The sequence below is a fragment of the Sorex araneus genome, chromosome 10 (assembly GCF_027595985.1).
Source record: "Sorex araneus isolate mSorAra2 chromosome 10, mSorAra2.pri, whole genome shotgun sequence".
NCBI lineage: Eukaryota > Metazoa > Chordata > Mammalia > Eulipotyphla > Soricidae > Sorex > Sorex araneus.
The window spans coordinates 13373351-13389298 of NC_073311.1; the positions used below are offsets into that span (position 1 = coordinate 13373351).

At 43.4% G+C, this 15948-nt stretch overlaps 1 protein-coding gene across 2 annotated transcripts in view; it reads right to left on the reverse strand.

Annotated features, from left to right (window-relative positions):
* The window catches only part of PTPRR (protein tyrosine phosphatase receptor type R), a 310632-nt gene that overhangs the window by 111376 nt on the left and 183308 nt on the right, over positions 1 to 15948 (reverse strand). For both annotated transcript variants that reach the window (XM_004602668.2, XM_004602669.2), the window contains one exon: positions 13982 to 14244. In XM_004602668.2, the coding sequence (XP_004602725.1) occupies positions 13982 to 14244 (263 nt within the window). The remainder of the gene's footprint in view (positions 1 to 13981; positions 14245 to 15948) is intronic.

A 15948-nucleotide genomic window follows, 5' to 3' on the forward strand; every position in this document is an offset into this window, starting at 1 on the left:
ACGAGCTTATTTTATAAATTCTAGAATACTAGCACAAAGACTCAGCTCTCTATTTTGCCACTAGGTCATTTCTTCTTTTGGAAATTTCTTCAGATATATAAGAACCTAGACTGGAGCAATAGCACAGCCAGTAGGGCGTTTGCCTTGCATGTGGCCAACCTGGGTTCAATTCCTCCGTCCCTCTCAGAGAGCCCAGCAAGCTACCGAGAGTATCCCGCCCCCATGGCAAAGCCTGGCAAGCTACCCGTGGCGTATTCAATATGCCAAAAACAGTAACAACAAATTTCACAATGGAGACGTTACTGGTGCCCGCTCGAGCAAATCAATGGACAATGGGACGACAGTGCTACAGTGCTATATAAGACCCTCAGCTATAAGGAAACATTAACTTACATTTTGTTGATGTTTACTATGTACATGGACCACAGGAATCATGGGAGAGAGGACTATCTGAAGGTTGTAGGTGTCCTTAAGAGACTTATAGGGCTGGAACCATAGTACAGTGAGGAAGGCACTTGCCTTTCATGTGGCTGACCAAGATTCAATACCCATATGGTACCCTGAGCACTGCCAGGAGTAATCCCTGAGTACAAAGCCAGGAGTGAGCCTTGAACATCTCAGAGTGAGGGCCCAAAACAAAACAAAACACAGAGTCTTACCAGCTGCTTAAGGAACAGGACAAACTACTCAAGAAATAGGTTTGGTCCTTTTCTAAAATATTATTTACTTAGAACAGTCCTAGGCAGGCGGTTTCCATGAGAATACTGAGGTGTTTAAAATTAGAGTGGGTGTGAAGAGTGGTCATATAAGTCCAGTGCTATGAGGTAAGTTTTTTGTTGGGTTTCAGAGATCGATGTTTGATACAAGGAAGAGGAAGAGGGACTAAGTGAACAAGATGCAAATGTGGGCAGGAACACAGCACACTGAGGATAATAATTGGATGGAATGGAGAGTATCTTTGGTGGCATAGTGGAAAACAGACAAGAGAGATTCCACGGGGCTTCTAAGGTGAAGGACAAAAAGTAAAGTGGTCTGTACCTCATCTATACGTAGGCAAAGGAGAGTGAATGAGAAGTTTTATGCAGTTGAATAACATAATGCAAATATTAGTGTCACTGTCACTGCCACTGTCATCCCGTTGCTCATCAATTTGCTCGAGCAGGCACCAGCAATGTCTCCATTGTGAGACTTGTTACTGCTTCTGGCATATCGAATACACCACAGGTAGCTTGCCAGGCTTTGCCATTCGGGTGAGATACTCTGGTTAGCTTGCCAGGCTCTCTGAGAGGGGCGAAGGAATCGAACCTGAGTTGGCCGCATACAAGGCAAACACCCTACCTGCTGTGCTATCACTCCAGCCCAAATCTAGGGCCAGAGAGAAATAGTTAAAGTGCTTGCTTTCACACAACAGACCCAGAATTGACTGCCAGCACTTCTTATGCCCCTGAGCATCACCAGGAATGATCACTGAGCGCAGAGCTAGAAGTTAGCCCTGAATACCACCAGGTATGGCCCCCCAACCAAAAACAAATGTAAAAAAATTATGAAGAGTGTCTAGTATAAAGGAGAAAAAAGAAGCTAGAAAGATAAGATGATGTAAAATAAAATTATTACATAGATTTTATAATCTCAAGACATAATATGAGTTAATGAGAACTGGGTTCAGGTGGATGGTCTGGAATCAATAAGGAGGAAAAATGGAGGAACAAAAATCAGTGTGATTTGGTGACTAGTTGTAACTAAGGAGAAAGAAAGAAGCAACTCACTTGATAGGTTTTTCTTTTGTTTGTTTGGGGGCCACACCTGGTGCTGCCGAGGGCCTACTCGGGTAATGTGCTTTTGAGGCTACTCCCAGGGTCTTTGGGGAGCACGTGGTGGTGGGGATCAAACTGTCATGCAAAGCATGTGCTCCAGCCCTTGGAACCATCCCCCAGACTTCATAGATTTTTCAATCCTCATAGTTTCTAGGGTATAGAATTTAATTAGATACAGTTAGTCCATCTATATGGAAGAGCCTGGCAAGCTCCCATGGAAGAGTCTGGCAAGCTCCCCGTGGCATATTCGATATGCAAAATATAATAACAATAAAAAGCAGGTCTCATTCCCCTGACCCTGGAAAGAAGCTTCAATTGTTGGGAAAAACGAGTAAGGAGAGGCTGTTAAAATCTCAGGGCTGGAATGAATGGAGACGTTACTGGAGCCCACTTGAGTATATTGATGAACAATGGGATGACAGTGATGACAGTGACAGTCTCTATATTTTCTTTCATTATTTATTTATTTATTTATTTATTTATTTATTTATTTATTTTGTCCTTAAAAGTGTTAGAGTACATTCTCCTTTTCAGAGATCAGACATATGTATGCCACAATCCAAAAGATTATTTTGGTTAGTGGCTCATAATACAGCCTTTGTGGTCTTCTGATGGAATTTTTAATACAGCCAGACTTTTATGTACTAAAGAGGGTTATTATTACACAAGATCAGGAATTGGAGAGCCACAAAGCACAAAGCTGTTTTGAAAACCTCATTAGAACTTTCAAGCATAACTTACTAACAGAAAAGTTTTCTGGATGCGTGAAATAGTGTGCACCTTTCATGTTTTAGCACTGAAAACTTGTCACTCTGAAAAGATGGCAGGGGATTGTGGCAGAAAAATGGGTGAGAATAGAGGAGGATAAGATGGTGGAATAAACAACATTTTCTTTATAATTATAAGGAGTTGGCCTGATAATTAGTCATTACAAAATTCATCCAAGCATTTACTTCTAGGGGCTTCTACTTCTCATAAATTATGTTCTACTAGTAGGATATATGGAGAATATTGAATCATAATGTATTTCCAAGAAAGTTAAGATTATGGAATAAGACAGATGACCAAATAAAAAGTTTAACTATGTCTGAAAAGGAGTTTAATCCCTTTTTTTCCTTTTTGGGTCACACCCGGCAATGCACCGGGGTTACTCCTGGCTCTGCACTAGGAATTATCCCTGGCGGTGCTCGGGGGACCATATGGGATGCTGGGAATCAAACCTGGGTTGGCCTCGTGCAAGGCAAACGCCCTACCCACTGTGCTATCGCCCTAGCCCCAGAGTTTAATACTTTCTACACACTGACTATGAAAGAATCTAGAAGGATGCAGGGCAGAGGTACTAAATCAGCATCAGTAAGGTGTGCTAGAGGAAGGAGAGGAAGGAGAGAGATCTTGAATGGACTTCAAGAGGACTTGATGTTCGAATAGTCTTTCCTATTTCCAACTCCCATCCTATACCATACTGTCTTTGCTGAATAATCCAACCATAACTACATTTTCTCTTGCTGCCTTTTATGCAGACTACTCCTAAGAAAGTGCCTCAAACTCAAATCTCTCTTTCTGATAGAATTCTTTTTGTGTTTTGGAGCACACGCAGTGGTGTTCAGCTCTTGCTCCCGACACTCCTGGCTCAGAGTTTAGGAGTCATTCTTGGTGTTTTATTTTTAAATTTTTTTTTTTTATTTTATTGAATCACCATGTGGAAAGTTACAAAGCTTTCAGGCTTAAGTCTCAGTTATACAATGCTCGAACACCCATCCCTTCACCAGTGCACATATTCCACCACCAAGAACCACAGTAAACCTCCCTCCACCCCTCACCCTCCCAGCTCTCCACCCTGTGGAGAGCCTCCACGGGACCGTGCTTTGCAACAACAGTTGCACTGTGCTTGTAAATTGCACCTTTCTTGGTAAACAACACCTGTGTGCTTCGAAAACCATTCCTAATAAGGAACAGGATGTCTTGCCACGCCCATAAGCTGTAACTAACCTATCAGATGCAGACACGTGGGCGAAAACAAGCAGCGAGAGGTATATAAGGAGGGAAGCTGCCTAGCTAGGGCCCCCCCTGGTTCCTTTTCCTTAGTTCGTCCTTAGTCCATGCTTCGTTCGTCCTTTTTCCTGTTTGCATGAGAAGGTTTCTTAATAAATAGCTGGAAGAAGAATCTCCGGGTTGCGTGTTCTCTTACAGCTGGCGTCCCTGGGTCGGCACGAACTATCAACTAAAGGTAAGAATAAGCGTTCGGTGCGCCCCACTTTAGAAGGTGAGCGGGAGATCAGGATTTTTTTGTGTGTGCTGCGGTTTAGAATCTTAGCAGCAATCCCCCACTAAGATGGGACAGATTCTGGGCCTTCCCAAGATCTTTCGTATTTTCTCGAGCCAGACTGAACAGGGCAAGTCATTTGTGGATTTCGTTCAGTCTCTCTCCCGCAGAATAGGAAACCCGGAACTCTACGTTTCCAGAGACCAACTCCGGTCCTGCCTTAAAGTAGTTTATGAGGTTAACCCATGGTTCCCAGACGAAGGAACTCTAAAAAGCAGGATTTGGAGACAAGTTAGGAAAAATGTCTATAAGGTATCTAAGAAAGGGACTGAGATCCCCGTGGAATTCTGGACTACATGGGAGATTGTTAATTCTATTCTCCTGTTTTTGAATAGTGCAATTGATGTGGAGAACATTAGGAATAATACGGCCTCAGGTCCTCCCACACCTAAGCCTCAAAAAGGTTGTCATAGTCTGAATGTTTCTCAGACTGATGAATATAGCTCCACGTCCAGTGCATCAGATGAAAGTGATGCAGATTATGAGTCTGCTACGGCCTTCTCATATTCTGAGTCCGAGAGTGACTCAACCAATCGGCCTCCAGGCCGCTTGGGACGTGCTCCCAATCGCCCAGTCAAGGCAAAGAGGCAGTGGCCTCCATCTTTCCGCAGGTTAAGGATGGATTCTCTCAGTCGTTTCAAACAGGCCTGTGTCTCATATGGGCCCACATCTCCGTACTGTAGAGAGTATCTTACAGACTGGAGTAAAAAGGCCCACTGGGCACCTCAAGATTTTCACATGGTTGCTAAAACGTGCTTAAGCTCTTCTCAGTATTTGCAGTGGAGAATGTGGCTCAGCAAGGAGGCCAAGGCAGAGTTTGAAGGCCTAGGTCATGCTGAACGAAACTTTTCAGGGATTAAATTGACTCATAAGATGTTAATTGGTGAAGGAAAATGGCGCCATCCTGAAAGGCAAGTCACCTTGCCTCGTGCTGTTCTTGCTCATGTCCGTGGCGTAGCCCTGCGTGCGTGGGAGAAGGTTGATGCAGATGCGGAATTTAAAGAAAGCTTTACAAAGATTGTCCAGAGAGCCTCAGAACCTTATGCAGACTTCGTAGGAAGATTAATGGAAGCCATAGAAACGCAGGTTGAGGGTAAGGAGACTCATGAGCTGTTAACTAAACAATTGGCCTTTGAAAATGCTAATGAGGATCGCCAGGCCATTCTGCGCCCTCTTAAGGAGAAGGAAGACATAATGGGGTACTTGGACGCATGCAGGAATGTTGGTTCTGCTAGACATAAAATGCAGGCTAGGACTGTTGAGACCGGTACAGTACAGAGACAAGCTCAGAAAGGATATTTCAATCGTGGGAGACCAGACCACTTTCGTAAAGATTACAGGGCACCTCCAGACCGTGTTACTGTGAGAGCACGTCCTGGGCCCTGTCCCAGATGTAAAAAGGGAAACCACTGGGCCAAAGATTGTCCCTTTAATTTTCATGCAGCTGTTGACTCCAATTCGGGAAACTTGTCAGGGGGCCAGCCCCAGGCCCAGCGAAATCCGGGGATGTTTCCGTTTGCAGTCTCTCTCCCCAAGGTGGAGTCTCAGAACTCCAGTCAGCTGAGCTCCGATCAATAGACTCGCTGCAGCCAGTGACGGCAGGAAGCGCAGCCTTGAATATTTCCTGCCCTGATATGATTACTATAGCCCCTGCCCAGTGTCCCTACAAATTAAATTCGGGTATAAAGGGACCAATTCCACAAGGCACTATAGGCCTACTCTTGGGAAACAACAGTTTTATTATTAAGGGAATTATTGTTCATACCGTGGTCATTGATCCTGACCATACTGGTGAAATAACAATTGTTATCACGGTGCCTACTGTTTGGACATTTGATAAGGGACAACCCATAGCTCAGCTCCTTTTGCTACCTTTGGTTGTGCCAGGTCTATCCACTCGCCCTAGTGGGGGAGATTTTGACAGCACAAATCCTATAATTGCTTGTGTTGCCCATCTGAAGAAAGACAACCGCCCACTTTTAACTATTGAGATTCATGGGAAGAAATTTATAGGAATGATTGACTCAGGAGCTGACGCCTCTGTCATTTCTTCCCAACATTGGCCCAGGAACTGGGCCGTGCAGGCAGTACCTTATGGTTTGTATGGAGTAGGCATGATGCCTTCCTCCTCTGTCCGGCAAAGTGCCAGGTGGCTAAGATGTATTGGCCCAGAGGGCATTACAGCCATTTTCCAGCCCTACATAGCACCCGTACCTATGAATTTATGGGGACGGGATTTACTTGAGCAGTGGAACGCGGAGATTAGGATTCCCGTTCCACTTCCTGCTGTGGGCTTTGACTCTGAGGCCTCTCCTTGTTTAATCGGAGCTGCTGCGGTTTCACGCCCAGCACCCCTCTGTATTCAGTGGAAATCCCACCATCCTGTGTGGTCTTCCCAGTGGCCCCTTAATAATGAAAAACTAAGGGTGTTAGAATCTTTAGTAGAAGAACAACTGGAGTTGGGACATATAGAAACCTCATTTTCAGAATGGAATTCCCCTGTTTTTGTTATCCAAAAGAAGTCAGGCAAGTGGCGTCTGTTGACTGACCTACGAAATGTTAACGCCACCATGGTTCCCATGGGGGCTCTCCAGCCTGGCCTTCCTTCCCCTGCTGCCGTTCCTAAAGATTGGTCACTGGTTGTCATTGATTTAAAAGATTGTTTTTACAACATTCCTATCCATCCGGATGATCGTAAGCGTTTTGCATTTTCTGTTCCCTCTCTTAATAACCGCGCTCCTATGCGCAGGTATCAATGGACTGTTCTACCTCAGGGAATGACCAATTCCCCTATCATGTGTCAGTATTTTGTTGACTTGGTCTTGCGCCCTTCCCGTGTTAAGTTTCCTCAGGCTTATGTTATTCACTATATGGATGATATCTTGCTTGCATGTTCTAATGATGGAGAACTCCAGAGATTGTATGAGGATGTTATGACTCGTCTACCCGCAGCTGGGTTACAAGTAGCCACAGAAAAAATTCAGGTGTTGTCTCCATATGAGTATTTGGGCTATGTTCTTGAGCGTACTACCGTACGACCTCAAAAAATTTCTATTCGCCATGATAAACTGAAAACCCTTAATGACTTCCAAAAACTGCTAGGAAATATTAACTGGGTTCGCCCCTCTCTGGGCATTCCCAACTCAGACCTCCGTAATCTATTCCTGACCCTTGAAGGCGACTCCGCCCTGAACAGTCCTAGGCAGTTTACCCCTGAAGCTCGGAAAGAATTAGAATTTTTTCTAGATCGACTCCAGAAATCCCATCTTTCCCGGTTTGTTCCGGGAGAAAAATTGTGGCTTTTGCTTTTTGATACTCCCCACTCGCCCACTGCTGCTCTAGCACAGCTTTCGGGCCCAATAGAGTGGCTTTACTTGCACAATAAGGAGTCTCGCACTCTTGTGCCTTACCTTGAGTTAATGACTAAACTCATAATCAAAGGAAGACTGAGAGCCCTTGCCATGCTGGGATTTGATCCTCATATCATTGTTCTCCCCATTCCTGAAAAAGAGATTGCTTCTATCCTGCCCCTCAGTGATGCTTTGCAAAGAGCTTTAGCTGATTTTTCAGGAGAAATTTCCTCCCACTATCCAGCAGGAAAAACTTGGGATTTTTTCAAAAAAACCCCATTTATCATTTCCTCTATCATACGCCCATCTCCTATTCCTGATGCTCCAGTATATTATATTGATGGCTCTGCCTCAGGGAAAGGCGGAATTTCTGGACCCGCCCTGACCACAACAGTAAACACTAACTATACCTCTGCCCAGCAAGTGGAACTTGCCACTTTGGTGTATCTACTCTCCCATGTGCCAGGACCTGCTAATATAGTCTCAGACTCAGCTTATGTGGTTGGTCTCTTCCCTGGCATCGTGACGGCTGCTCTAAATGCCCCCAATCCTATAGTCCAACAATTACTTGAGCAGCTACAAGCGCTTTTACAAAAGCGCTCTGAACCTGTTTTCATTACTCATATCAGATCTCACTCTGGTCTTCCAGGACTTATGGCCCAGGGAAATGAAGCCGCTGATCTCTTGGCAGCACCAATTTTTACCTCTGCTGCAGAAGAGCACCAGGCCTTACACACAAACGCCCGGCGCCTTCATATTCATCATCGTATCCCAATTCGAGAAGCCAGGCATATTGTCCGTGCTTGCTCTGTTTGTGCCCCTTTACACTGTACCTCCCATGTGGCAGGGGCCAATCCCCGAGGTCTACAGACCAATGAATTATGGCAAATGGATGTTACTCACGTCACGTGCTTCCCCAAGAAGCCTTTTCTCCATGTAACTATAGATACTTATTCTGGCTTCACATGGGCTGTTCCCATGACTTCTGAGAGAACCAGAGCAGTCTGCTCCTTCCTACTACAATGTTTTTCTGTCATGGGCGTTCCCTCTGCTATTAAAACTGACAACGGCCCAGCCTATACTAGTAAAGCTTTTCAAGATTTCTGTGATGAATGGCAAATTAAACACATTACTGGAATCCCTTACAACCCTCAGGGTCAAGGCATAGTCGAACGTGCCCATAGAACCCTCAAAACACAGTTATTGAAAATTAAAAAAGGAGGTATGCCTCCACTTGATTCCTTGTCCCTGACATTGTTTACTTTAAACTTTTTAAATTTACCTCAGGGAGAACCCTATACAGCAGCTGAGAGGCATTTTCAGGAAGATGCGCACACTCAAGAAACTATTAACTCTCCCATTTGGATTAAAATTGACAAAGAATGGGTAGCAGGGAAACTCCTCATTCGAGGAAAAGGCTATGCTTTTGTTTCAACAGATGATAACCCCGCTAAGAAACTTTGGATCCCTTTACGTCTTATCAGAAGCAGAATTCAAGCACCTGATTTGGATCTCAGACCGCCAGAGTCTCCTGATTCATCGCCAAACTGATTCCACCTATACCCTTTCTGGTGGATGGCACAGCTCGGACCCCATGTTAACCCGGGCCAGGGGTTCTGTTTTGTGTTTTTTCCACAGGTCAGGGCAGAACCAGCGTGGATTCCTGAATGCCTGACACGGAAGACTGCGCCTCCAGTAGACCAAGATGTGCAAACTGGTGCTCGTGCTCAGCCTGATTCCTGTGATATGAGCTGAAGAAGCAGCTTCCCGGGCCATTGCTACAACATGGCCTGCTTTAACGCCTGTGCATAGATTTCCCCCTTTCTTACCCATCTTGATAGGCCCAGAGTAGGAGTCCCCTCCATTTATCAAAGAGTGGGCGGGGGTGGGAGCAGTACTGTCCTTATTGCTTCTCGCTGCTTTGGTTTTTTGCCTGGTGTCTATACAAAATGCAGCAAGAACAGCTATTTACAAAAGCGTGATATTTACAGGCATTCGTGGCCCTGGAGGCACAGCAATCCCCGCAGCTTTGGCTTGCAACTTTGAAATAATAATCTCGCTTAGAACAATCAGGTTAGCTGGATGTAGCAAAGGTATTATGCAGCTGAGAGCCCTTAACTGCAGGGGACCTCCTGTAGTTGAGGAGTTTGAAAGGGTGCACTATACCCCACCTGACCCTTGGACCAACCTAAGACAGGGACCTACAAGCGAGAGGGCTCCCAATGACGGGTAAGGCCAAGGGGGCCGAGGTTGCTACGCAGACTGGCTGTTCTAAAACAAAAAGGGGCAACTGTGGAGAGCCTCCACGGGACCGTGCTTTGCAACAACAGTTGCACTGTGCTTGTAAATTGCACCTTTCTTGGTAAACAACACCTGTGTGCTTCGAAAACCATTCCTAATAAGGAACAGGATGTCTTGCCACGCCCATAAGCTGTAACTAACCTATCAGATGCAGACACGTGGGCGAAAACAAGCAGCGAGAGGTATATAAGGAGGGAAGCTGCCTAGCTAGGGCCCCCCCTGGTTCCTTTTCCTTAGTTCGTCCTTAGTCCATGCTTCGTTGGTCCTTTTTCCTGTTTGCATGAGAAGGTTTCTTAATAAATAGCTGGAAGAAGAATCTCCGGGTTGCGTGTTCTCTTACACCACCCCGTCTGTGTAGCTGATAAATTTCACTTTACTTTCTCTTTACTTTGATTACATTCAATTGTCTACGGCTACACCACCTTGAATGTGCCTGATCTTGTCTTGGTGGTTTTGAAAGGACCATACGCAGTTCTATGAATAGAATAAAAGTCAGATGCATGGAAGGAAGCACTTGAATCCCTATACTATCTCTCCTACCCCTCTGATGGAATTGTGAACTGAAAAGAAAGTTAATATGGGAATCTAATAGCAACCATCTGAGAACTAAACATAATATCTTGGAAGCAAGGAGGAGAGAGTTTTGAGAAAGAGGGTCAGTAGACTTTAAAGCTAGATGTGAACAGAAATAAAACATTCTTTGAATTGGGGGGCTGGACTAAGCTTTCTGAAAATGTTTGAGAGGAACCGTAATATGGAAGTTTGAAGATCAATGAAGCAGTAAACTTCTTGAAAGAAAAAGTTCTTTCAAGATTCTTAACCACAGGGAAGACATGAGCCAGCCTGAGAATGAAAAGTTTTTTTTTCCCCCCCACTGATACAAAATAGCACCCTGATTCTTAAGTAAAAGATTGTATTAACAAAGAAGGTATGGTTAAAAATGGAGGAGGAAAGCTGATGGAGTAATAATTAGGGTTAAGAGAGAATAATCTGGGGTGATTGTGGAGAGATTTAATTTCTCCAACTCTGAGATAAAACAAAAGTGGGGAAAGAGAGTTGGGGGTAGAGGAAGCTTAGCGGCTGGTGGACAGGGGATTCAATTACACACTCACTCTGCTAGAGTACCACATGTGGATCGTAAAGATGAGTAAGAATCCATCGCTGTGCTCTCGTTTTCAGTCACTTCACTTAAATGAATTGATGGATATTTAGCCTTATGGTCTTTGAAATAAAAGCAGGCCGGGCCTTGAAACACCAAGGGCAGGAGGCCAGGAAGAGACGCTCTTGGAGGACATCACCATAAACGTAGCTAAGAATTGGTGGTGCATGGTGATAACAGGACTTAGAATGACTTTCAGCCAGCTTTATCAGCTCTAAACGATCTCGAGCCAACATACCCCTAATAATGCAGAAGCCTGCATTAGGGAAGAGCTCTCTTGCCACTCTTCCCTGGGAACACACTTATTTGAAGGAAAATAAAATGCATAAAAGTGATTTGAATAACTAAAGTGACAGAAGGTGAACGAAGCGAAAAAGTCAACCCCTTTAAATCTAAGAAAAGGAACAGGAGGCTCAAGCAGGTGAATTCAGGCCTCCCTTGAGGCCACACAGTCTAGGAGTGGGCAGCTCAGTCTGGAAGCTTCTCTGCTGACGCTGGGGGAGCCTTTAGGAGGAAGTACTCATTGTCTCTCCCTTACCAGTCTGCAACCCTCACAGCAGTCCTGGGATCCAAGCAAGTGATTGTTACCTGGAGGGCCCTAGGACCCTAGAAAAATCAAGAAGCATTGTGGGGGTGGAGTGGGGTGGAAGAAAGGAGGCCGGTTTGATTACTCACTCTTGTTGTCCATTTCTTATGGAAAAATATCCTCCCTTTTAAGGACTTTGAATCACAACAATAAATTCTTTTCTTTTCACTTCACTTATTGTTCTCTGATAATACTTTCCAGGAAATTGAAAGACTAATTTCAGCAGTTCTTAAGGCTGTAAGCTCCATTTTCTGAAGATAAGAATGTGTGTTAAAGAAAAAAATTATCAAAATTTATCTGTACATAAAGATGTTTTGTGTCCTTGATTTTGAAACCTAAGGGAAAAAAAAGATAGCAATAGAAAATGGATAGATAAAAAAATATAAGTAGAATGAGGCTGAGAATGTGTTTTTAGAACTTGTTAATTTTTTCATTACTCTCACATGACCTGTTGGAGATAATCTAAATCATATTTTAAATATAAACATGATGATGAGGTTGTGATCTAGTTCAGCATTTATGGAAAACAATATAGAGACTTATCAAAAGATTATAAGTAAAACTACCATATGATTCAATAACTCTACTCTTTGGCATATAACCCCAGAACAAACACACTCCACTAATTTTGAAGAGATATTTGCATACCTATGCTCATTGTAGCACTAATATCTGGAAATAGGAGCTGGATAAGATAGTGGGTACGGTACTTGCCTTGAATATAGCTGATACAGGTTTGATCCCTGGCACCACATATGGTCCACCGAGAACCACCAGGAATGATCCCTGAATGTAGAGTTGGAAGTAAACCTGAGCGCCACCAGATTTGGACCAACCCCCATGGCCCCGTGCCTCCACCTCTAAATCTGGAAACAAACCACATGCCCTACACCAAATGAGTGAATAAGGAAATTGTTGAATACATAGGCGATGAAATACTACATAGTGATAAGAAAAGAAAATTTTGCATTTCACTACAACCTGGATGAAACTAGAAGTTTCCTGTCATATTAAGCAACATAACTCAGAAGTAAAAAGATAGGGAATGATCTTACTCATGTGTAGAGTGTAAAAAAACAAAACAAGGAAATAGACAATGGCACCCCCCCCTCAAGAAAACACCCCCCAAACACCTGAAACCCTTAGACTCTGCCAACAAAATTGAGTTTTCCAATGAGGAAGGAGCTGGGAGAGGTACCGAGGAGGGGGAAAGAGGTAAGAGATGGAGCAGATGAGAAGGGAACCAGCAACAGTGGAGGAGCATTATTGGCATTTCAGTGGTGGGTGGGATACAGTAACATTGTATGTCTAAAGCATAAATACTAAATCTATGATAAATCATGTTATCCTAATATGAAAATATGTAAACTTAAAGCTCCATGTTTAAAGAAGTATCATGGGAAAACTTTAATGTTTTGGGTGAAGCAAACAAATTACTTCCTATTTATTTTATTTTATGTATTATTGTTTTCAAACACTGGATTTGCTTTGAGTCGGAAAGTATCAGTATAATAAATACCTCCCAATGGCAGGAAGGCAACAAAAAAATGTTGTCATAGAGCTGGAGATGGTCTATGCTTGTTATAGGCTTGCTTAATTTAATAACTCATTAATTTGTCGCACAGTGGGTAGGGTGTTTGCCTTGCATGTAGCCGACCCAGGTTCGATTCCTCCGTCCCTCTCGGAGAGCCTGGCAAGCTACTGAGAGTATCCCACCTGCATGGCAAAGCCTGGCAAGCTCCCCTTGGTGCATTCCATATGCCAAAAACAGTAACAACAAGTCTCACAATGGAGACATTACTGGTGCCCGCTTGAGCAAATTGATAAACAACGGGATTACAGTGCTACAGTGCTACAATGAACTTCTTCTACCTTACTCAACAGAATTGGGGCTTTGGTAGAAACTACCCTATTATCCTAAGTCCTTTTAGTTAAAGGCGTTTTGGTGACGGACAATAGTGTGAAGTGAGGTCATTGCTTGCACAAAACATTTTGTTTTGTTTGGGTTTGGTTTTTGAGCCATACCTGGCAATGCTCATGGGCTACTTCTGCCTCTGCACTCAGGAGTTACTCCTGGAAGTGCTCTTGAATCATATGGGGTGCTGGGGATCAAACCTATGCCTGCTGTTTGCAAGGCAAGTGCTTTCCCAGCTATGTTATCGCTCTGACTCCGTACAAAGCATTCTCTGTTTGTAGAAACCGTCCTGTAGTTGAGACTGTCCTTGACTTGGGTCTAGACCAGCATAACAGCATCAGATGTAACCAAAAGATTTCTTTTCATAAGCAGCTAGACGTTTGAGGGAGACAGGAAAGACTATATCCTCTGGTTTCCATTTGGTGGTAAGTAATTCTATCCAACATACCGATCATTTTTTAGTTCTCTCATTTTCTGTCAGTTAATACTCTTTAAAGTCTATGACATGCATGGAATACAGAGAAATATCCTACCTCTCCTGCAGTCCGATGGGTTTCATTTTGAAAGGAGAAGGGCAGGCAGAAGTGGTAGCTTTGATCTCAGGAGTGTATCGGCCTTGTGTGTCCACCACAACATTCAGCACCTTCGGGGCCTGCTCAGGCTGGACCATACTGTTGACCGTCTTTGCCTCAGTCTGTCCGGGTTGCACCGCGATGGGCGACAGATGGATCTCCTGATTTTTCTCTTTATCTTGTCTCAAGGAAAGCTGAAACTTTTCTTTTAATCTGTAAAGAACCTATAGAGGGAGATATATGTGTCCTCTTATATATTTTTTTCTGCACCCAGAAGCAAAGTAAGATCTTCATCCCACCCTAGCAGACACACAAAAATAAAGGTCTAATGATAATACAATATGCAAAATATTTTCGGTTGACTTCCTAGTTTTGTGGCCTGGAGCTATTTCTCAAAAGAATAGAACAGCTATTTCTCGCTATGGTACGCATACATATTGTGTGTGTGCTATATCGTGTGTGAATAATTTCTTTATGAGTAAATTCTTTATGAATATGAATATATCCTTTAAAAGCAAAAATGCAAATTTGAGTAATTTAATGAAATTCTAAATGCTATTTGTAAGCTTTTACTTAAGGTGCCTAAAATAGAAGGTATGCAAAAGGGATAGTCAAAAAATACGGTCTTATGACATTCACAGCAACAGAGATTTGCATTCCATAGAACATGTAGGAAGAATCTATCACAAAATATTAATGAAAGAATATTACACTTGGGGTTATATAGTTATGCTATAGATATTATTGTGTCTTATGTTGACTAATACCTGTATGAGGTATAATAACCTCAGTAACTTGGAAACATGTGGAAAAAATAAATTTGGGTATCTAATCAAGAGAACTTTGGACAACCAGAATTATCTTTCTTACTTCTTCTAATTTATTTTACACCCATCTTTATTAAGGTTTTGTTATCTTACATTATCTTTAATGATGATCTTATGCATGCATCATTCCAACACTACATCGACTGCCATGGTGCCCACTTCTTTCCAAAGGCCCCTTCCTTACCCCCAAACTCAGTTCTGTGGACCAGCCTTCGCGGTTGATTACTTTAGGTCACTTGTTACTCTTTTACTGTGTATCTTTAGATCATTGAAAAATCCTAAGTGCACCTTCCTCCAACCTTGGATCCTTTTGTGGAATGCCTAATGCATTTAAAAAGTGGTAGGATATTCACTTTTGAAATTTTACAACAATTGGACTAAATTTTCTGGGACACTTCATGTACCAAATTGGGAGGGAAAAATGTTTGTCTTTCCTATCCTCAGGTTTCTCTTTTATTAATTTTATTCATTTTTTTTTTCCTTTTGGGGAAGTCTTCTAAGCAGGCCTCAGGAGACTCTGGATCTCTTCCCCTGATTATTACGGGGTAATTTTATACAAAGGCCCAAAATGAGTTGCTGCTCAGGCCTGCAATGTGGAGGTTTACCTGGGCCACCTCTGCTGTGCTTGGGGCCTCCACAGCTGCACCCAGAAATACTTGATGCTTGGGGGACCATGTAGTGCCAGAGATGGAGCCAGGGACGGCTTCAAGCAACACACTCACTTTAAGCCGTGCATTCTCTCTGGTCCCCAACCTTCCCTTTTATATTGTCTCTTGCCCCCGTGCCTGGCTGTCTTCACATAGCAATTTCTTCAGTGTGTGTTTAAAAGAAGATAAAGTATATGTTGTGTATTCTAAGCTTCTCACTTCTTTTTATTTATTTATTTTTATTAGTGAATCACCGTGAGATAAAGTTACAGACTTACAAATTTTCATGCTTACGTTTCAGTCATACAATGATCGAATACCCATCCCTCCACCAGTGCCCATTTTTCACCACCAATGGTCCCAGCACCCCTCCCACCACCCCGACCCTATCCCCTTCACCCTACCCTGCCTCTCTGGCAGGGCATTCCCTTTTGCTCTCTCTCTATTTTTGGGT